Below are 25357 nucleotides of genomic sequence, written 5' to 3'. Positions count from 1 at the left end.
CATTTTAATTATATATGTACAGTTTTATAAAAGAAGAGAAAATTGTTTTGAATAAATCATGAATGCTAAGAAGCCATACATAAAATTTTAAAGTCGATAGTCGATGGACAAATTCGAATAAAAATTGAAAAATAGCCTATAAAATGGTATAAAAATATGAAATTTTGCGAAGAAAATAGTCAATATTCAAATCTCATATTTTCTTTTATTTCACAAATTTTATTCACAAAATTATAATCATTTGAAAATTTTCTTACTGTTGTAATCTTTTAAAAGATAATCAGCTTAACCTTTTCAAATAACATTTGAATTAATATTAAATAATTAAAGTACTGATTTTTAATTCAAAGAAATTTCAAAGTATCAGTCGTGTGTATGTTAGTTTCAAAAACTTTGAATTCAAAATAATTAAAAGGTATGTAAGTTCATTCAATTTAAAAGTCAATTAAAGTATACTGCAATAAAAACTTTAAAGTAGTAATGAATAGTTTGAGTAAATTGTCATTTTTTTTTCTTTTTCATTTTTTACTCTTCCGCCCTGTGGGCATCAATTAAGAGGCACTATCTTTAAACCACACCCATTTTCAATTCGATTAGGCCCACAATGGGGGCGACCGAGTGATGGGGATACTTTGGCCCAATATACTTTGGACAAACCACATTTTTTCTGGGGAAAATTCCTGGAGTTTGCCTGATGACTGATCCCCCAGAGATAGGCTGACGTCTTAATCGCCTAGGTCAATTTTCATAAGTTTATTATAATTTATATAGTACATTGTACATATAGTTCATTATAAAAATAATCATTTGAACTATCTTTATTGAATTTCACATCAAATAAAGGTTATTTTTATAAAACAAACCCGTAAATTGATAGTTTTATTTACTTGAAACTCTGATTACCGATTTTTATATTATATTTATTTTATAAATTATGTAAATATTAAATGTTATAAAAATTTAAAAACTACTGTATATATAATGTAATAATAAATACAATTTAAATTATAAAAAGAATTGAATGTCAATAACGAAAAGACCAGATTTATTTATTTATATAAGACATACTTTTCCATCAAATCATTCCTTACGTTCTATCCACGTTTCAATTTATTGGTTAAAAAATTAAATATTACTAATAACATAAATACATTAAAACATTAAGTAACAATATTGTGATAATTTGTATTAATTAAACGTGGTACAATCAAACAACTGGTATCAGTCTGCACACGAAATGATTCTCCTGACTACCTTAGAATAATCGATACTTGTAATCGGCTTATTCAACTAGTTGCTCCAATATAACATGGATTTAACTGTCATTAACCTACTTGTTCATGCTTTCCCAATGATAATTCATCTAAATTTATCAATAGCTTTAATTATTTATTGTTGCGACCTACAAAATTTTAACGCTTATTAAATGACGTAAAAAATAATAGAAATAACAACTTTATTCATTTTAAAATTACACATTTTTCTAAAATGTCTTGTGAATTTTATCTTTATTCTTAATTCATTCATTAACGTCCTATCAAATAAGAATTTCTGTAATAATTTTTAAGCTATTATTGAATGTTTAATAAGCGGTACTATGCGTAACTTGTATATAAGTTGCTGTATAACTTGACATCTATGTTCTAACTCCAATAAGATATTGAAATATATTATATTTAAACATTGTTCTACATAATTTAATACATTGATATATTTGAACATTTAATTTTAATCCAAAAAGTAATTACTTGAATGAATACTTTCAAAATTCCACAAGAGGATTACATTCAACTAATTAATATTCTATAAAAAAAGGTTTTGTATAGATTAATTTTAGACATAATATCAGCGAAATATTGTATTACATTAATAAAAATTATAATCTAGAAAAGATATTAAAGTTTATTAATTACGCTATTGTATATAAATTAAGATGCATTTAATTGCAACATTAAATCTAATTTGTAATGAGTTTATTAACATTTTAATGATTCGTTAAGTGAAACGAAAACCAAAGACTATAATGTAAATATATAAAATAATTTTTAAAATATATTTAGTGACGTGTAAAACAAATACTAGACGTATAGGTACTTCACAACTCTGTCGGATCTCACTGTACAACATGTACGTGGGATACGTTTCGGGGATTTTATCCCCTCCTCAGTCAACAATACATATCTTCAAGTTCTACCTAACTTATAGAAAATCTCAATATAGGCCGATAAAAATCGGAAAATGCATAATGCATCCCAACGTCCATGTATAGTGAGATACAATAAAATGCCAGGAGATGTCAAAATGCACAGCTATACAGTGTTGTTGTACAGTGTTGTCTATCTTATACGTGACCAAATATATTTAAATTATTAATTTACAGACATTAATTTAATAATTTAAATATATTTGGTCACGTATAAAAATATTTGAAACCAGGTTATTCATCTTTGGAAGAGTTCGTTCACACTCTTGTTTATCAATTTTACGTCTAATCTGTTGAGATGAGTTTCATACAATTAGCAGACTCATTAATAAATTTGATTAAACATTTTAAACTATTATTTAATGAATTTAGATTGAAATATGTGGAGAATGTTAATTTGTTTTGAAATGTTCGAAATTTATTCAATATTTCTAAATAAATTTAATTTTATATTAGAAAAGTAATGATTAATTTCCATTTTATTGAGACATTACAGTTATTAAAAATTTAAATATAAATTAGAAAAAATTTATATTGTTTTTAACGTATATTTAGTATTATTTACTTCAATTTTTTTCAGAAATTTCAGGTGAAAAACGCGGAAGTGACAAGTAAGTTACGAACAAGTGTTGACGTTTGAAGAAAATTACAAAATCAACTTCAAATATTTTTCCTTTTATAAATTATTAAAATTTAAAAATATTAAATAGTGATTGATTCAATTTTTCCTTATCACATAATAAAGTATAAAATAAATTAAACTGCGAGACTTGAGTTAGAACTGGAATATTTTGGAATGTTACTTCGAATGATAGATGAATCAAAAGAGGGAAAAATATTTTGCATATTTTGCAATATTTTGAGGAAGAAACGTTTGAAATATACAGAAAAGGCTGCAATGCTTCACACTTTCAGAAATTTTGAGCGATGTAACTCGATCTGTTGTATAAATTTGTACCGAACCGATGCGTATGTGTAGTGACTCAGGCTGAAATTACTCGATGTGCAATTTAATGAACGTTCTCGTCACCGATTCTAATCTTTTTTTAGAATAAATAAACCGGATGTAATGCCTCCACCAGCGGATTTATAGATGTGGTCGAATAGATTTGATAGCAGAACAAAGTTTTGGTTTAACAAAATGCGATAAAGTGATATATTTATTGGGATTCATCAATCACTCGTACCGTCTCGTGCTATTTCTGTAGTTGTGACGTTATTGCTGTGTGACATAAATAAGTGAAGACAGACAGGTGGCGTTTGACACCTTAGCAGATTGTTTCAATCACGTATTTTATGACAGAAGAGGCGGAACAGATGTCAAAAGATTTACTTCAATGGCCGGATGACATCTTTAATCGATGTTATAAAATTAATCGAAACGAAATAAAAGAAAAAAATATTCGATTATGAGTATAATTATATGCTTCGATTTTGATGCCATCTGTTGTTCTAAAATAATAACTTCGCTCATACAGAAAGGATGGCAACACTTTATTAATCGATACCTGTCGCTAGTGCTACCATCTAGCGAATTGAATTTTTATTAATGACATGTTTCTAAATCAAAAATTTTAAATTACTTTAATAATAAAAATAATTTTAAAATAAGAAAAATAAATAAAACTTTAAAATTAAATTAGTTCTAATTTAATTTGTAATAAAAAAATCAATTTATTTATATTTAATTATATTGAAATTTTATTTTCATTTTTATTTAAAAGTTAAAATATAATTATATTTTAAATAAAATATAATTTAATACACAATTTAATTGAACATATGTTGTGTTGTAGTTGCATTAATGCGCTTATATTGATGAAATTAAGACAAAAATTTCTGAAAGTTTATTCGAAGAAAATAATGAAACAAGATTAACAAGAATTTAAATCTATTAAAAAATATAAAAGCAAATTAAAAAAAAAGAAAAGTCAGATTCAAAATTTGATTACGAAAACTTTCGATAGAAAGAAAAAATCAAGCAATCGGCTTATTGTTTATATCAGCATTAACATAGATGAAAGCCAAGTCTACAGATAGAAAATGTCATCTAGTAGTATCAATGTCAGTCGCTGAGTGGCGTTCCTGTCATTTCTGTTATATCCTGACATCTAGTAGCAACAACGTTAAACGATTGTCGAATCTATCATTATTGCTCGTGAAATGGGTTCACTCGATAACTAAGCTAATTATAAGCTTATCATTAATACTTTTTACTTCACAATTATAATTACTTAATGTTAAATTATACAAATATTTAAATACAATAAAAATACATTCGTTGCAATTTATCATTTTGTCGAATTAATAAATGTAAAAATATTTTCTATATTTCGATCATTTGAATCGTTTTTAATATTTAAATATTTGTTTGCATAGGGGTTATTGAAAACCCTCTTGGGAGGCATCCCATTATCAGGTGGCCCACGTGTTACGTTGCCGTATCCCACCGAACCGAACCAACCAATAGCCATAGATGAGTTTCTTACATTGTTCCTATCAGTTTTATCCTGTCAAAACTCATAAGGACAATGTGAAATACCATACTGAAGGGGTTAATAAACAGAAATAATAATTATATTTTTAAAAATCTTTAAAATGAAGTGTTCGTAGAAACATGACCATTCTGAAACAACTTTCTAAAATATTAAACTGTATTTAGTTAACTTCTTTACAGGTAAGGTGCTTCAATTTACAGCGATTTCTGCTGATACATCGCTTTTCAATTATATTCATGTTTATTATTTTCGGCGCTTGCCTTGCTCTCAAGGGAATACTTATTATTTATTTATTCTTTTTACCTAACTTCTTTATTTAGTCCTAGCGTTATAGCTAGTGCCAGTGTAAATATGTTTTTAAGCATTTATAAGCACTGGTAAGCGAAAAAAAGGCTGTGATTCGCTTTAGTGGTCTGGAACGTAATCCGCAAATTAACGGTGTATATCTGTATTTTATTTGTATATTTGTTGTAAAGTGACATTCTTTACAATCTTAAAGTTGTTTTGAAATTAAAATGAAAGTAATAGTTTTTACTATTTTTAAATTTTAGAACATGTTTAAAAAAAATATTTTTTTCCTCATATGAAATGTACGATTTTAAAATATTAAGTTACATAGAATCTCGAAGTCTGATAGATTCTCAGTTGAGTAGGCTATACATTAGCGACGATGCTACCAAGTATCTTATATGGGATACAATGTATCTTATAACGGAAATTTAACCGGAAGTCGTCGATAGCGCTATAAAAATAACTTCCATTTTGTGGTAATGACAGCTGACTCTATGTATCATGTATTTAATCATTATGATACTGAGAGTCACAAGTGCACTCGATGTTTTAGTATAGGCTATAGAGTAACTACTAATTTATTAAATAGTAGGAAACGTAATATATCAATTATTTTCTAGTTTTTTCCATTGATTGACGTTATAATCAGTAATGACGTCAATTAAGGTTGATTGTAACCTTTTTGGTTACGCACGCAATCTCCAGCAGATGGCGTTACGAAATAATATCTTTTCTATGGGAAAATCCATTTCCAAAAATTCTGGAAAACTGAAGCAGTAGAACCAAATAGTTTTTTGGCATTAGGGTCCTATTTAATTATTCTATTAACATACTATTTAGAATTTTAAAACTCGAATTCGTTAATTTTCTGCAAATTTTCTACTGTTTTAAAAATTCACAGAAAATCAGCGAATTCGATTTTCTAACTTCTGAACGGTAGGTTAATAAAAGAATTAAATAGGATCCTAATGCAAAAAAAACCCCAAAAAACTGTTCTATCTGTTTAGACATATCAGAAGTAATGAGTAATCTGAATGAAACCAGACTATATCTAGTCATATCTTAATGAGAGAATGCACGAAGATTGTTCTTACAAACTAAATTCATCACTCTACACTCCAATAAAGCAATTGGTAAATTTAATTTGTAAATTCTTTTGAATTATTCAAACATTTTCTTTAAGTTTTAGCCTCTACGTTTTAACCGGATTCGAATCTGGACTCCTCAGATCGTTATCCAAATGGATTGATGTTTTCACTTTCCGTCATTCGGGTGATCATCACTTTAAATTAACGTAAATATTAAACGACTGAAAAGTTATTACTTCCATTAAAGTGCAGTAATGGAAGTTATTATTTTCATTACTGCAATTTGAAAAAATTGCATCCCAAAAATCATTTTTTGAGAACGTTGTTAGATAGATAAAAGTCAAGATCAGATATGGAAAGCTTAGGAGCAGGAGCCCCGCCAGTCTAGATTGGAAGTAACGTGATTTCAATTCAAAAATTTTCCCCTGGACGGAGTTACATAGATGATTGGCATGACTCTATTGTTATCAGGAAAAGTGTGATGTACAGGGGCAAGCCACCACTAATTTGAGATAAAAAACATACCAGTATTTTAAATTAAATAAATTAAGAATATCATGAAAAATTGCTGCACGGCATTGTGACGAAGTTACAATATATTTTTTTATCGTTTAACGCTAAAACGTTTTCAATAATAAAGGCCACTACATGTTGTTCGCAGTTTACATAAATTCGAGAAAATAAAGAATTTTATTAATATAAATGCGATAAATTAGAAATGTTCATACAATAAATACGAGAGACATGAGTACACATTAATATAACACATAATACATTACACATATTATAAAATACACATTAATATTAAAATTGTAGTACAGGTATGCGGCCCTTAACGACGTTCCGTTTAACGACAGATCCCATAACATACGATTAGAAGCTGTCCATAAATTATGTACCATAGATATGGGTTGGTTGGTGTGCAGGTAATCCTACGACGTGTTACAAAAGAGCGGGGATGTTTATAAAAAGTTACGCAATCCTTGTATAACAGAATGATTCCTTTTTATTTCTGGAGTGTTGCATAGTAAATTCTACTGTTTATGTCATTTGCTTTGAACGTTATACATATAATTAATAAAATAATGTAACCTTTACTTTTATGTATTGCTCCTTAGTACATTTAAGAGGATCGTGGAGGATATATGCGCTACGTAATTTTATGAGTATGTGAGACAGAGTTACAGAGCATTATAGAAAGGATGATATAGTACTGTAGTTGAAAAGTGTAAAAATAGCCAGGGGCTTCGTACATTGTCGCACTTGGGGCATGTGTCCCCTTTTCTTCTGAGTTACCATTCTCCTTATCCCCAAGAATGCCCCAAATTTCATTATCAATAAATAACAGAAAATTCATGACTTCTGGCCAGCCTATTCTGCAAATATAAAAGAAACTAATGAACGATATTTGTCCCACGCAGCTATTTTTATGTAGTTATTTGTTCGTCGTATATTGACCAAAATCACATTCCTTCTTTCTGAGGACAAATTAGACTCGATTGCAACCACCGCCACCTTATGGGGCGCTGATACGATGTTGAATCATAGTTTGAAGCTTCTTGCATAATCTACGATGCCTTTTTTTATAGTTTGTGCCCCCCTTTTCTATAGTTCTGCGGGCGCCATTGAAAGTAGCGTTACTTAATTAACGAACCATCCCTTATAATGGAGATGAAAAATTTGTAGCCCTTTGTACCTTTCTATGTTTAGATATATTTAGATACTTTAATACTTATCATTGTGTTGCAGTTGTGTTACACATAACTTATCAAATAAGGTTTGTCTAAATGATGCTCACTTAACGAGGTATTTTTCGGAATGTATCTCTGTCATTAAGTGGCACATAGCTGTATATTTATTTCATTTGATAATTATAAAGTACACATTTCACATAATAATTAGAGTAACATTCATCAAAAATTAGTTATTATCATTATTACTCAAAAATGTATGCTTATGTAAAACAGGATATAACATTTTAATATTTCTTAAATATAAATAAAATTGGAAATTTAAACCTTAAAAAAAATGTAAAAATTTACGGGGTAAAATATATTTCTTGTAAATAACGAATAGCCCTAACACTTGCTGTACGCAAAAGTTTTATTATGAGAAATAGTTATACTAAAATGCGATGCTATTTATATGCAAAAAAAAGACAGATATATTTGAAAGGAACACTTCATTCGGCCTCCCACCACGCCAACAAAACGTATTTCACTAAAATAGTATCACTCACCAACTAAATAATTAACTGAAGACGAGTTATATATTCCGGTATACTTATTATACTTGACACGTCCTTTCACTATAATAACAAAATTAAACAGTACAATAGAAAGGCGATTCAATGTCTAACTCGAGGTATTATAATTCACTCTTTAATCAATTTTTAAGCCGCATTTAGTGAAGATTAATTTTTTGTTAGCATGATTGAAGGGCAAATAAAACATTCCATTCAAATATATCTCTAATCTACTTTGTACTTTTATGCTCGAATTTTTGCATAATTTAAATATATGCACGTGTACATAACCTTGAACTTTGTACCCCTACATATTTTTTGTATATTTAATGCTTTATTTTATTAAATTTATAATTTATTCGTGAGAGACTACTACACTTACTTTAAACATTAAAAAAAAGTAATGTAATTATTATTCTGTTTTATAGTTTAATCATATAAATTATTGTAATTTGAAAAATAAAATAATTATAAATTACATTTTAACGAGTAGATTTGCCTAATTTCCTTCCAGTTGAAAAACTTTTAAATATTTTTTAGAAGAATAAAATATAACAAGTATATAACACATATCGAAGACTATAACATGAGATAAATCAATTTAAAGGACTATATTTGTTAAAAAATTAAAGAAATATGTGAAAAAATGTGTAATTTCACAATGAAGTTGATATAAAATAATTTATGAATATTCTACGTTAATGTTTTTATTTCAACAAAAGTATTCTTTTGAATCGTTTATTTGATTATTTAAATTTTTTATTTTATTGATCAAGAAATTTGAATATATATATTTTTAAATTTATGTAAATATTTTCTATCGTATTGCAATTTTCTCCATTCGTTTCTTTGTAATTATTGAATTTCTCTATAAAATTTAAATTCTTTGTTTATAAGCAATTTTTCCTTCTTTTAATGAATTTCTCTACAATTTATGTCAATATTATGTTTTAAGAATAAAATAAGATTACATCTGAATAGAGCTACAGATAGAAGACAAAAATTTAATAGATTTATTTAAAATAATTTTAAAAATCTTTAAAGCTAAACATATTTTAATAATTAATTTATATCTGTAATATTTATCAGGTAGGTCTATACTGTTTTAATTTATAAATTTACTTATTAAAATAACTTAATAAGTTGAAGAAGTCTGTCAGTGTCAAGTTTTAATTTTATCAATTATTAATATATACATTTTTATTAATTATGACATCATTTATGACCAAATAAACGTGATTATTTGTCCCGTTTAAGGTATGTTTTTTTATCTATGAAAAATAAATAACAATTTGGTTGGTTCAGTTTGATGGAAGAGGGTATCGCAACACGTGGGTGAACTGCCAAGGGGGTGCCTCCAGGAGGGCTTTTTACCCCGATTTAGGTGTTAGACACGTAAAGAAAACCCGGAAAACCCCCACGTGGTCAGCACAATTGGTCAGGTGCGACCTGCTGCCAGTGTTCAGTGGTTTTATGCACTAGACCAAAATGGAAAAGTCGATCTGCTCGATGATGAACGACTATAGAATGGAAAAAATATGGAAAATATAAAGAGACAAAAAAGATTATGGTGGTTTTTTAAAGAAATGGGTCTATTAGAGTTATAATATACCTTATCTACCTTAGAGTTTATAATATTCAATTATTAAAAAAATATATTATATTGAAAGTGTAATAATTTACGAATGTTAATTACGAAAATTCTGAAAAAAATGAATGACTAAAATCAACATAATATTATACATATATGGTATTATTGTATTTGCTCTAAAGGATGGAATAAAAATGAGTAGATATTAAGTTTTGTTAGTTAAAAATGTTGCAAGATAAACGAATAAATTAATTACTTTTGCATTTATAGAAACAAGAGATGTGTTCTATCTTACAAAAACATCATAAGAGAACTTCAAGTCAAAAACACATTGCATGAATGAAAACACATTAATGTATATATAGTTAGAAAGCACGATATTTATCATGGAAAACGATAATATATAGCAGGGTTGAATGCTCTTTACCAAAATATACCTTTTGAGATATCATATATTTGTTTTTCTCTCCGGAAGAGTGGTGTCTTATTTATATAAAGAAAAATCCAATATCCTACCGTGTATACAAGATAAAGAATATATTAAGATGATATTTGGAACTAACGAAAAGAAATATTGTGATGTTTCCAAGTTATCCAACGCGATTAGTTTAATGTTCTTTTTTGAGATTTACGATATTATCTTTACAAATTATGTAAATATGATTGCTTCCAGAAATGTTATTTTAGTAACAAATGCTATCCGAATGAAGAAAGATAGAAGAGGAAATTGATATTGATTTGACAAGCCGACATCATCTTACATTCACCAATCATAGATTTACTAAATTAAAGAGATTAAGGCCAAAGAAGTTAAGACGTTATTAGCCTGCATTTCTGAGGAAGCCAAGATAGGATCGAGAGATCAACTCCCCGGGAATTTTTCATGGACGGTCTGTCCCGGATATGTCGGGCCATCTGCTTTTTCCATTGTTGGCATGGCCGAATCCATAATGGATCTGGAAAAAAGACTCTCTTAGTGCTCACAGGGCCAAAAAAGCAGATTTTGTCGTTCACTTCTAACTTGTATAACTCCTCCGGATTATGATTTGTCGCGAAACTTTATTCTATCGACCTTGCATATGACAATGATAGAACGTAATTTTAAATAAATGATCTTCCAATTGAAAAATGGAAAGAAGATGAGAAAGTTTTTTAAGTTTTTAAAAAATGAATTTTTTAAACTATTCATTTATACTTCGATGGAATGTTTCCCTTTCTTTAATACATAAATCTTTCAAAAAAAAACCTGTCAACTAAATAGCGATAAACCGTAAAGCGAATAATATATAACTTCCTACTTTCAATTTTGAAAAGTTATACGTATGATTCTGTATAAATTCTTAAAATTTCGTTTAAAAAAATAGAAGATAAAAAAATATGAACAATAAAATCTTTATACAAACGAAAAAGGAAGCAAAATGTCATGCATACTGTAACTTTTAAGACATACTAAAAATAGGTTTATGATAATTACATGCAAGATTTATAAATAGATTTTGTTATAATCGTTATAAGCAGCCGAAAAGTTAAAAATAGAATTCGCTAAATATAAAAATAGTAACAAACTATTAATCTATGCGTCTTCGAACATCTGAAGAACGTTACAAAGATGTTATATTTGATGTATTTTATTATTAATACGCTTTACGTTATGTGCATTATACTTTCTGCATAATAATTAGTTTAGTTTTTACTATGTTAATTCTTCGATTAAATTTAAACTTAATATAGTAAAAAATAAACTATTATGTAGAAAATATAATGCAAATAATGAAAAAGGTATTAATAATAAAGTACATCAAATATAACACAAAACGAGCAATTATTTATTGTGACATCGTCATAATGCCGGCTATAATTTTTAATTATATTCTTAACTTATTTTTAATTTAAAACACTATATATGTTCGCCATCTCAAATTATTAATGTCTTCGCCTGTAAATCATACTTTTCCTGCTAACAATAAAGTCATACCGGTCATCTATGTAACGTCATTCAGGGAAAGAATTTTGAATTGAAATCACATGACTTTCAGTCTAGATCGGATGTTCCTATATAGTTAATCGGGGCTTTCTGTCCCTATACTTTTCATATCCGGTCTTGATTTTCATCTATCTAACACCGTTCTCTAAATTAAAAAAGAACAGACAGACAGAAGAACGAAAGCGGAAATTTATAGGTCTACAATTTTTTTCAAATTGCAGCCCAATGAATCATTTTACGAAGAAAAAGAATAGCTTTAATTTAAAAATAGTTTACATGAATATCGATCTATATTAACATTTTCTTCAATATTGAAGCAGAATTAATATACAAACCACCAATAAATGCTCAACGTATAGAAGAATAAATTAATATTTTGACATTCTCCCGAAGGCGAGTTAACAATTTATATTAATAACGCATTTAAATTATGCATGCGCATAATTAATTTTAAATCTTTAGTTGAAAATATACTCTTATTAGAAAATAATACAGGAAATTACACTGGCTTTAACTTTTGAAAGTAAATTAATAGACGTTAATTAATGAAAATTGAGTTTTTTTTTAATTGTAATCAACAAGACATTAGCCGATTATACAGAATTGATAGGGTTGACAGTTTTTAAACCCTTTTGTTATTATTATTTTTTACTTTAAATTAGTCTACTCGAATTGAACATTGTTCATAAAGCTACTTAATCCCATCTTACTAAAATGTGATTACTAGAATCTAATGACTCGTATAGAACTCTTTAATGAAGTAAGTTTGAATAATCTCCAATTATTTTTAATAGGATTTAATCCAAGAATAGTTACACCATTGATACAAGGGATGGAGAGTGATATTTCAAATAAAACAGTAGCTGTTAATGATGATAAAAAGAAAAAAAAATGTTTAGTTCGCAATATCGGAGATAAATAAATCAATGGCCTTAGTAAATAAAACTATCCATAGAGTAGAACTTATTCATTTTTTTACACTAAATATTATGTTTTGACGTTTTAAAATTACACAAAAAGGAGGAAAAGATCGTTAACGATCGACACGGTTGTGTATTGATCAGAGAGCGTCTAAATCGATGAGTTATCTCATATCTCAAACCTTAGAAACTAGGACAATTGATTTTTTTACTTGATTTATTCGAGTTGAATTTTAAATAAGCCACTCGGATTTTCTCTTTTCTTTTGTTATTTTTTACATAGGCGAGAATTGTTTTTGAGTCGAACCACTTGTCGAAATGACGTTTGATTCACCAAATGTCTGTTAACAGCTTCGACATTTGAATCCATTCCAAATATTTCTAAAAGTGTCAAAATGGATTTTTGCCAGTTTTTAATTGGGTCAGAGTAAAACATTTTCCGACATTTTCTTCCGTAAAGGTCGACAATCGTAAACAATATTTTCTTGTTAACGGTATTTATACAAGTTAAAATGATTACGCATTGTACACTGCATATTGCATGATTTATGATTTAAGTTTACGAAAGAATAAGGATAAATACATTTAAAAACTCAAATATTTTATCAACCATTAAACAAGCTTATTGATAAATTTTAATCGTAAATCCTTCAACTCTTATTCCTTAAGATGACCGAAATTCGAAACTTTTTATGATTAATGCGATAATCAATATTAAATAAAAATTATGAAGAAGTTTGTAAAATGTAAAATGAGCTTTCGATGATTTATTTCTAGCTGCAAGTTATTTTTCTAACGTTAACAAGAAGAGAGAAATAAAATTAGAAATATCCTACAGACATATTCGTAAAAATTGAACTTTATCAAAGTATATTTTGAACAATTAGGTAAAAAAGCCGTTAAAACGTGAGAAAAACCCTGGTTTTTATTGTATAAAACTTATTAAACGATTCATTATGCGTTAATTCAACTAAAACTTATAAAAATAATTTTTTTTATTCTATTCGAAGATATTAATTTTTGAAATTAAGAAACCACTTGTTAATTTGTATGTAACACCTTTGTTTATAATTGTAATAATTTTGTTAATAATGTATATAATAAAAGATCTTTATATAAGTATTTATTAATTATTTTGAGTGCTTTTCTTTGCTTTTCGATAGACAAGTTTTTAATTATTAAATATCGCTGACGTTTTTTTCGATTTATTGTTAACAATAGTGGAACATGTTATAGCAAAAGATAACATTTTAAAAAAAGAAAAGATAAGACAGCTTTAATAATTTTTTTTCCAGTAAAAGTCTTATATAACTTTTTATTAAATATTTTCTGTCAGTTTTTTTATCACTTCGATAATAAATTAAATATTTATAAAATGATAGAAAAGTGTTTACACCTATTACTCACCTGCAGGTGTTGGTATGCTGAGAAGAAATGTCCTGTTATCGAGTTTTCCCGTCTGAGAAGCTGCAGCGGTTATCGATAAATCCAGCAAACGTTGCATGCTGTCAAAATTGAAATAGCCCACAGTAGATTTATCCGGATTATCTTGTGGCATATTCTCATCGAAAGAATCTGGTGCCGAATTAGTTTGCTGCCTCATAAAACACATTTTTCTTCTATCACTGACACTTGGCTTTCTTGTAAGTGGTAGAGTTGCGGGTGGAGTATGAGGTGGAGTATCGGACGGCGGAGTGACATTTTTAGAAATTACAGGAGTTTCTTCGTCTTCCGCCACGACGGTCACTTCCGGATTAGTACTTAACGTTTGAACGTGATGGGGTACGTACATCTGATCGACTCTACTTTCGTCAACCGATACTTGATGTACCAACTTTTGCCTCGATCTTCCACGCTCTAGAGACATAGCTCTTTGTAGCATGGAAGTTTTCTTCTTAGGCTGGAATTTTTTATTTGCCGCTAGTGTTTCGTCTATAGTAGATGCGATCTTCATCGATCTTTGTGATCCTGTAAGGGACGATATCGAAGAACCGATGGAACGAGAAGTTAAGTCCGATGTTATTTGAGATAAGATCGAATCTTTTTTTGTGGAATTTTTTCTTCCGTTTCGTGTAGAAATCGTAATTCCGCTATCCGCTGGAGATAAATCGCACTGAACGGCAACATCTCTTTGCCAAGGAAAGCGTGGGTCGCCCTGTTGACAGTTAATATCTAAAGCGCTACAATACGTTTCTTCTGGTAATACTGCAAAAGGATTAAAATGATCAGGGGGAATTTCCGTGATTCTTATACTTCCGGTACTTGCTTGCCTGCCCGATTCTGGTAAAGGTACAGGACACGATGGTCGAACGCCAGTGGTGTCCTTTCTGGCTGTTGTGGTAGGTGGATCCTTGAAGGATTCGGAGTAACTCCTCTTTGAACCAAATCGTTCTCGTAGAGATTTAGTACGACTAGAAAAGGGTGAGGAACGACAGATACTCATCTTCAACGTTATCTGCAAATACATAATTCTTAATTAACTTTGTTAATAACAATAATTTCTTTTTATTCTTAATAAAGAAAACGAAGGCATTATTAATCTTTGACTAAGAATAAATATTAATAAGACACTGCATCTGAAATTACTTATCTCGAAACTTAATTACTAAGAGTATTATTCGTATATATATGTGTGTGAAATTATTATGTATTAGTTTACTGTTAATGCAACATGTCAATTAATTAGCAATTAGCTATTAAGTTCATTGAATGACTGACGATTCAACTTCACAATGGATTAATTAATTAATTAGTCATTTCTGTGTTGCTTTGATAGAATTTTTAATACATATTCTTTATATAAATTAATGTTTATAAATTATAAGCTATTATATTCATAATTAATCGATACCATTACGGTAAATATTATAAATGAAAAAATACTAAAAGACGGAAGGAAATAAAATAAAATAAAAATAATAATGATATTTATTTATTTATATTTTTTTCTATCGTTAAAGCGAAATGTTATTAGTCCTGGAATAAAGACCGTTAAATATAATCATTCATCACTGAAGCATAATATCATCATTTATCACTAAGCAAGAATTTTCCTTGAAAGTTTACTAATGAAACACGAAGTTTTCTACCGAAATACACTCAATAAGCAATTAACTGCATTTATAATTCAATATGATTTTTAATTAAAAATTAAATTTTATTAGGTTAATGAACATTATACAGTATTTATTTGTAATTGGATAATCGTCTAATTTATACAACTACTGTTTGTTTGGAAAATTATAATAACAAATGATCATTGAATTTCTTAGATGCAAATAAACAATCGCGTAGAAGAGACTTCTCCTGTTCACTTCACTGACTAGAAAATTCATTTGAATGAGTTGTAGACTCTCTGCTTATATTATCTGCAGACTATCTTCCGTTGAAATCGAATTTATAAGTTGATTACTGCATTTCCCGTTAAATATAAATATATTTTGTCGATAAAAATTTTAAATATATTATTACAATTATCGCTTAATGAATCATCATCTAAATATGAGATATATTTCTACGCGTAAAATCTTTAATTAATAAAAATTATTATCCTTACAATTACAGAAAAGTTTAATATTTTATTTTAATTGAAATAAATACGATAATTATAAAAACCTTTAATAACAGCTTAATGAGCTGTATAAATCATTAAAACATTTCAAAAACTTGATAAAATACAAATTAGTGTTTTAAAGAGAAAAATAATAAGCTATTCGTGATAGAGAAAAGCAAAAGAATCGTTTTCTCTCTCATATACAAAAGAAAAAAGGAGAAGGAAATCTTATACCGTCAAAACCTGATAGATAAGAGGCACTTATGGCATCAAGCAATTGTAAACCAAGCTGTAACAAGTATCACTGGACATATAACAATCATTCAGATATCAAAAATTATAAGTACCGGTTTGATAATTATTATATACTGCAATTCGCTGAAAGTAAGTTATTTTATGTATCAAGGCGAGCGAAGTGTTTACTTGTTTTCTACGAACAAACTCCATATGAGAAAGGAAAAAAGGTAGATTAGGTTTTGAGAACAGAAATAACATATCAATTCTAACATAGAGAAGAGTGAAAAAGAACAAGGATAAAAGAAAATCCAGATAGAACTTATCAATCAACCAATCAGGAAAGAAACCAATAAGACTAGAAAACCTAGTAATAGAAAAAAGATCAAACTTTGTTTATTCTGTACTCTGATCTTAGAAGAAGACTAAGTAAACAGAATAAAAAAAAATCAAATCCACAAAGAGCCTAATTTTAACAATAATTATAATTTATATTCTCATTTATATATTGCATTTCCAATCAAGCTGAGTATTATATCCTATTAACTACACTGTAATTAACTTTTAATTGCATAGTTATAACCATACGCTGTATTTATCTAATGAATTATTGTTTTAATAATCGGTTACATGTTATTTAAAGAAGTTAAATCAGTTTATAACATTTTAAAACCTTCAAAATTATTCAGATTTTAAACTAACTATATGTCTAATATCTGAAATTGTAGTTTTAATGTTAAATTTTATATTTTTGTCTCTTAAACGGACTTTAAAATATTTACATAAGTACGATAAGCAAACGGTAAAAATATTATAATAATATTTTTGTATAATATATAATATTTCAATGGAATTTAAAAGGAAGCATCAAAAATGCTTGCTTTTAAATTCTATTGAAATGTCTTGATATTTTAAGCTTTGTTACATTCGTCTTTCATCAGTCAACCAAAGTTTATGCTTGAACGAGAGAATATAAAATATGAATTTAATCTTTCTTGTTTACACTTTCCGATCGTTCTGTCATCCGAAACCAAAGTTCGTTCTATTTATAAATGCAATTCTATCTCTTCGTGTCAATCCTTATTCTAATTAGTTTATATACACATTCTCTCTCTCTCTCTCTCTCATTTATTAAACAGTAAAAACGTGTAGTTTAAGACAAAAACCTTAATTTTACGGGGGTAATTCTTTAATTTATCATCATTATACGCTTTATTTGAAATAATGTGATTAATTCTAATAATTTTTCTTATGAAATGAATTTTAATTGAAGAGTTAACGAAGAGATAATTATCGAGAAATTTGTGATGAACAGCATTGTAACTCAATGCATCATCCCATCATAGCTTGTCGTTTTATCGTTAAAGAATGCATCAAACATATTTAATAAAGGATTACTCCATCATAATTTATAATTTCATAATATTATTTTTAAAATTTAATATTTTGTTTTGTTAAGAGTGAATATTGTTAGAAAAAGTTTGACGTTAATGAATGTTATCTAAAAATGGATCTTAACATTAATTAATATTGTAGTTAAAAATGGATCCATATTTTTAGATTCCTCTTATATAAAAATAAAAGAATTTATTTGCAGCTAGAAAATATAATTATGGTATTTTATATAATGTTTCTCGATCGAAATAACTCTTAAATAATTAATTTTACATATTCCTTTTTAAAGATAAGGAGTTTATTCAATTAATTGTATAAGAATAACAGAAAACATAAATACCAGACATGTAGTGGATGATTTGACCAGGGAAATTTATTCTTTCGATTCCTTATGGATTTTAGCCGATGGATTTTAGAGAAATTATGAGGCTATCTACAAATGTAGAAAGTTTATTATATTTTATGTTTTATTTAAAATTAATATTTAATTATTATTAATCATTGAATATAATTATTTATTTAGATTCCATTTGGCAAAATTATTGTTTTATTTTATTCTTTTATGAATTGCAAAGGAAAAAAATCTTATTATCAAGTTTAAAATATATCCTTTAAGAGGATTATCTTTTTATTTAAACTTAAATATTTGCATCAAATTTATCCTTTTTGAATTAATATCAATTATTATGAAACAAAGAATTTTTTGTTTTAGTAACAAGATAAGAAAACGTCATAACTAAATTAGTTTTGTTGTGCGAATAAATAGAAATCTGTCAGTGTAAATTTTTATTATGTAAACCTTTTTCAATCTAGATGAAAACTTATCGAATATGTAAGAAAATTCCCTTTCAACGCTATAAAAATCTTATTTTGAAAGCTGCAAGAATTAATAAACTAATTAAATGTTTTTTTCTTTACATTTCATACCTAATTTGACTAAGATTTTAAAATTCTCATTTATCAAATAAAGTGTACATCAACAAAAAATAGGGAAGTTTATTAAAAAATTTTTAAATTTTTTTGGCTTCGAGAAAGCGCGCCTGTTATTATCACATCGAAACCTTTAGATAATAAATTAACATTTGTATAAATTTCAAACATCTAATAATAAATATCAGATTATTTAATTATATTACTAAAAAAATTTAATTCATTAATCATTTATTACATTCAAATACTGCACTCAATGTTACCAGTGCATTATGCATTACGTAGATTTTATTCAAGGGTCCTTCTGAAATATTAAGTATAAAAATAATTCGATTGGCCCTTTTGGTTAATGTTACCTTTGGTTCCAAAATGGCGGATTGTCTCTGATTCTAGCAAACAGAAGAAAGAAAACAGTGGGACGCACGTTCTAACCTAACCTATTCTAATAATTTTTTTGGTAATAATTACGGTAATTTATTAGAATAGGTTAGGTTAGGTTAGTGCGTCCCCACTGTTTGCTGGAATCAGAGATGAGCCGCCATTTTGAAACCATAGGTAACATTAACCGCACTATCTGTCAAAATAAGAAATATTAATTATAGAAATATATATATATATATATATTTTGTTAAATATTAAAACTACATTATTTAAAAATTATTTATTTTTATTCGGTGATCGTTTAATTTTGCATAAAGTTGCTACTAATATTTAAAGGATTTCTAATTTATTATTACTTATATGCGTGTACGTAATGTAATTGTATGTATGTAACTATAATAAATCATAGTCAGAATCAATATCAATATAATATATCACGCAGGATAGTCGAAGACCAATTGAGTTTGCAAAAATTTGTACGAAAATCGAGCAATAGAGTCAGAACTGGACATCTTGTTGTGGCCCTAAGATAGAACATATAACAGGCCCTTCCAATCCGTCATATAAAGATACACGCAGAAATGTGAGGCCCTAAACTGCAGCTTGTTTAGCTTATGCGTAAATCTGGCTCTGAGTATAGCTGTATGTTTTAATGAGAGTTCCTGTCGCAGAGTTTAAGAAAAACCACATAAAAGCTCTTATTAGGGTAGGAAAGTTTTGTTTTTGTATAGTGAATATGTAACAAAATACAACACATTAATAAAAATTCAGCAACGAGTTGAGTAACTTTTCAGGAAAAAGAATTAAAATTGTATGTGGCGCCATCTGTTATAAAAAATTTTAAATAAAAATATTATATTATTAATTATTAGAAAATGTCAAAAATCTTAATTTTGAGAGTGAATTTTCTTTAAAAAAATGCTAAAAACGAATAAAATCTTCATTAAGTCCGATCCCATTCGAGATACGATAAACCACCAACTCCAGCCCCTTGATTTTAGCCATCAAAATTTATTAGCATCAATCTCCCTAATACACAAACTTCCCTGCAAAATTTCAGAAAATTTCGAAAAAAGGAACAGGACTTATTAAGCTTCAAAGTGGGTGAACAAAATCGTGCCCCCAAACACATACACATTAACATCTATACATACAGAAAAAAAAACCCGAATATTTTTGCAAGGTTTTCAAGGTCCCTCGAGTCCAGAAATATAAAAATCTTGGGAGTGGGGTCATTTTTTGACCGATCGCCATATTTTTCCTCTGTTATATATAACGGGCGAGAAAGTAAATATGTTAAAATTATAAATTAAGTTTTATAAATGATTTAATGCTACCGAAAGAAAACTGGTAGAAAGCGCCATTGCTCGAAAGTTTTGCTTGTTCCATTGAAATAAGTGTACAAAAGTGTGAATTTGGCATACGAAAATCGAGTTAAAGGTATTTGCAGTATTATGTACTGTACAGTACTGTACAAATGGTGAGTTGTCTGAAAGTCGAGAATGGCTTGTAATTATTATTTTTTAAGGATTGATATTAACCATAATTTTATTCTTTAAAAATATTTTAGATGAAATTCAAATTTATGTCCTTATTAAGTTTTTATTTTTATATAGATAAATGTCAAAATTTATTAACAAAGAACGCTTATAATAAGCACAGTAATTATTTATTTAGCTTAGAAAAATTAAGGAAAATAATTTATCCTTTGACAAAAGAAATTCTATTTAAATCTCTGAATTTCTTTTTTGTTTTAGTTTTTTGTAATTTTAGAAAACGAGTCTAATGGAATTAACTTGTTTCTAATTTTTATAGTCATCAGAGTTATAATAGATTAAGTGGAATTTATTGTTAATCTTTCCATTTTCCGGTTGTTAACAAGAGAATATATGCTTAAATTTATGTATTAAACAGTATTATTTACTTGTATATATTATTTTAAATACAATTTCATTAATAATTACAATAACAAAAAACAAAAAGAGATGCAAACCCATTAAAATTATTTTAAAATTTATACTTAGACTTTACTTTTATAATTAAACATTGTTCTTACATTTTACAAAACTAAAATTTTCTTTAGAAAATGGCATTTATAAATTATAAATGATAACGAGAAAGTTGTAATGAGATACTCTAAAATGATATTTATATCTTTCAGGTTACATTCCTTTTCTAAATAATTAAAAAAAACTCTTATAATTAAAAAATAATTATCTTTAATACAGTCAAACATCTAATAACGGCTTCCTCTCAACAATGATTAACTTTAAACAGCGGCCATTTTTTCAGGAATTATTTTAAACAAAACAGCATACAAAATAACCTCTGAACAATGGCCATTTCTTTTGTACCCGTCAGAGGTTCGATTATATTAGAAAAGTATTAAAAAAATAGAAAAACTATGACAAGTTTTCTTTAAAATTTATAGATTTTTAGGAAATAATTACATGCATAAAAATTAATTAATTACTATTATTACTTTCAACAATGTCACTCAACATTTTTGTAATTTGGAACTCTTAATTGATAATTTTAAACGTTAATTTGTAAATGAAAATGATTAAAAATATCTTTAAAGTTAGCACGATAATGATAAATACAGTAAATGTATTACTAGAATTTAATATAAACTTTTATCCTTATTTTTTATATTACATAACATTACACGAGTTAATAAAACAACTGAAGTAACTTTATAACGTAAGGTTTATGTAACTTATAGAGACAATATTGGATATAATTTAATATTATACTTGAGTCTTGTTGTTGTTGGAATAGAAAAATAGGACATGAACTGATATATTCACTTGAATATTACGAGTATTTAAAAAAGATTAAGTAGCATTAAATTTATCATTTCTGATTCGAATTGTATTGTACAAATATGTAAAGTGGTATTTGAGTAAATATTTAACAGAATGTTGAATTTATATTTTAAAAAAAAGTATTTTCTTTCATGGAAAATTCCTTTATTATTTGAGAAAACAGAAATTGAATATGTTTTTATTGTTAGTAACACCGAAATAAAAATTGCAAATTTATTTTTTCAGCATCTGTTGTATTTTTTTATAACCTTATTGTATAAAAATTTACATTCGTTGAATCGCAATTAAATGGTAATGCTAAAATAGACGTAAATATTCGGTGAAAACAGGTCGATAATCTCTTACATAACTTTGTGCGTTAATAGTTCTAGTTCAGAAAATTTTCTTTGAATTTTAAGAAAATCCGAGAAAAGAAGCCATCGTCATGTAAATGTCTAACAATAGTTCCAAGCCGGGAGATTTTGTCATTCACACAATAGAAAGGTGTTGATTCTTGAGGACTTGACAAGCAATATGTGTCAGACAGACAGTTATTAAACGTATTTTCGAGACCAATGAAAATATCTGATAGGGAATTTGAGTTTAAGACGAAATAAGTGAACTAAAAATAGATGTATAAAACTTGAAAGCGACTTCTTAAGCTTAGAGAATTTGGAATAAAGAAATTTTACAATTTTTTTTTTTTTTTTACTTCCGAGAAAAAATCTACGACAGAAGCAAAAAGAGTATTTAAGAGTGTTATAGGGTCTTATTAATAGAAAAATTAAAGTTGATTCGTTTCAACTTCAAAACGTTGTTTATAAAAACATTTATGACGGCAAATATCCCGCAACACAATGGTCGTTCACGTGTTAATAATTATTTAAATATTTTTAATTTTGAGTTAGTCCCCTTCTTTGAGTACTTCTGGATCTGGTATTGGATAGGAGCAAAATATATTGCTTAAAAAAAGGTTTTTATGGCTAAGAAAAAGATTTCTTCCATTTATCGATCTATAACTTATCTTATTATTATGGATCTTAGAAAATAAGATTTGATCCGTGAAGAATTTTATTTCAAAATTAATAAAGTATAGCGTATATTTACGTGAGAAATTTCATATATTGTCAAAAGTACTTAATTTTGACAACATATGAAATTTCTCATGTAAATATACGCTATACTTTATTAATAAAGATTATAATTATAATTATTTTAAGTCATAATGAATAATATTATATAATAACAGCATTATGTATTCTAAGAGCAAAGTAATATCAACGAAGACAGGTTGAAAATTTTAAAATCAATTTTTTCTAATGGTATATCGACGTTTCAAAGTCAGTTCTATCGATTTATATTTCAGCAAATAATCTAAGCCATTTCAAAGCACAGAAAACAATTTAAGTAAGAGATTTACCTCACTAAGAATGAAGTTAGCAATAAAATGACTTCAATCATTAACAATTGATATAATTCCAGGAAATAGATTAAATTTTATTCTAGTTTTTTCTTAATTTAAATAAGAACGGAACAGAACTAACTGCGGCTACTGGTTCTTTCTCTAGACAATTCCTTAATTTTCCTTCTTTCTTTCGAAGCAGATACGCCTTTAAAAACTTTATATCTGTCTTGTCACACGCATATTAATCAGTTATCAAATTTCGTACCGTTGCCAATTTATGTTGGATTAATCCGACATATTCCTGAAGCGATACAAAATGCTCTTTCGGGAAAGTAAATAAATTTATCAATTTTGCTGTTTGGTACATAAATAAAACAGCATTACACACTTCTTTTGGAAACAAAAAATAAAATTGTTTTCATTCTAATAATTATTAAAGGGTAATTACAGATTATGCTTAACTAATTAAATATAGGCCTAATTATTTATTTTTTAAAATTACTCTACACATATTAGCTTACTATAAAAAATTAAATTTTAATTAATATTTTATTTTACGCATGTATTTTTATTTTGGTGGGATACGGCAACGCAACATACGGCGATCTGCCAAAGGGTACTACCAAGGAGGACCCTTTTAAAATCGGCACTATTTAAGTGTTGGACATGTGAAGAAAATCCAGAAAATCCAGAAAATCCCACGTCACCAGTGCCACCAGTCACCAGTCACGTCAAGTTAGTGAAGCGCCAAATAACGATGTAACAGTGATTTTATCTACTCAGTCCTTACGTGTAATACTGTAGTATTACTATTAGTATAGTGTAGTATAATATGTAAATGATCCTTTTGCAAAGTATAGTATATAATATACCACATAATATAATGTAAGTTCAAGCATATTCGAGTTAAATTCGTTTCCTAGTCACTTTGTTCATAACAATATCTTTGTCATTAGAAGCAACGGTTAATGTTTCCCTTGGTGCCAAGATGGCGGCTCGTCTCTGATTCCAGCAAGGAAACAGTGGGACGCACGTTCTAACCTAACCTAACCTATTCTAGTAATTTGATTGCTAATAATTATGGTAATTTATTAGAATAGATTAGGTTAGGTTAGAACTTGCGTCCCACTGTTTCCTTGCTGGAATCAGAGACGAGCCGCCATCTTGGCACCAAGGGTAACATTAACCGAAGTGACCAACCAGCATTCGTATATTATATAAAGAGTTTATCTCTTATATACCATATATAAATTTAAAAAAAAGAAAGGAAAAAATTAAATTGGAAGTGTGTTCGAATAGTAAATAAAATTATTTTTAAAGTAAAGAATAAAACTCAAACGGAAACGACAAATCACGATTATAAAATAAATAATTCAAATTCATTTTATGCAAATTATTCCATTGGACCAAGCCAGTCACGTTTAAAACTGATTCACTGAATAAGTGCTAAACGAAACATTTTCCTATTTAAGTTTTATTTATAAAGAGTCAAATCAATACCTTTTATCTCGCCATATAAAAACATTCACTAAATGGAATACATTAGCAATATTCTGTATAAAGTTTCTTATATTGAATAAATATGTGATATATGCTTTTGATATTCAAGTTTACACTCCAGATATTATTATTATTTTTATTTTTTAAATCAATTAATTAATTAATCATTAGATAAAGTTATTAACTTATTACTAGTGTTAAAAATTGATCAAAACAAATTAAATTATTATATGCACAGTACCTTGTTTAATGAATTAAAGCATCCATTCAAATAAAAATAAAAAGATTGATAAACTCTTCAGATATTAGTAAAGAAAATTTTGGATTTTATA

The 25357-nt window shown here is 27.4% G+C and overlaps 1 protein-coding gene across 3 annotated transcripts in view; it reads right to left on the bottom strand.

Moving 5' to 3' along the window:
- Positions 1-25357, bottom strand: part of LOC136977911 (myosin-M heavy chain-like) — a 145738-nt gene that overhangs the window by 84159 nt on the left and 36222 nt on the right. For all 3 annotated transcript variants that reach the window (XM_067273505.1, XM_067273507.1, XM_067273506.1), the window contains one exon: positions 14228-15275. In XM_067273505.1, the coding sequence (XP_067129606.1) occupies positions 14228-15263 (1036 nt within the window). In that variant the 5' untranslated portion in view covers positions 15264-15275. The remainder of the gene's footprint in view (positions 1-14227; positions 15276-25357) is intronic.

This window comes from Centruroides vittatus, unplaced genomic scaffold (assembly GCF_030686945.1).
Source record: "Centruroides vittatus isolate TY-2023 unplaced genomic scaffold, ASM3068694v2 contig_482, whole genome shotgun sequence".
In the NCBI taxonomy this organism is placed as follows: Eukaryota; Metazoa; Arthropoda; class Arachnida; order Scorpiones; family Buthidae; genus Centruroides; species Centruroides vittatus.
The sequence above is the reverse complement of the archived record's forward strand: the minus strand, read 5'-3'. Positions and strand labels throughout refer to the sequence as shown.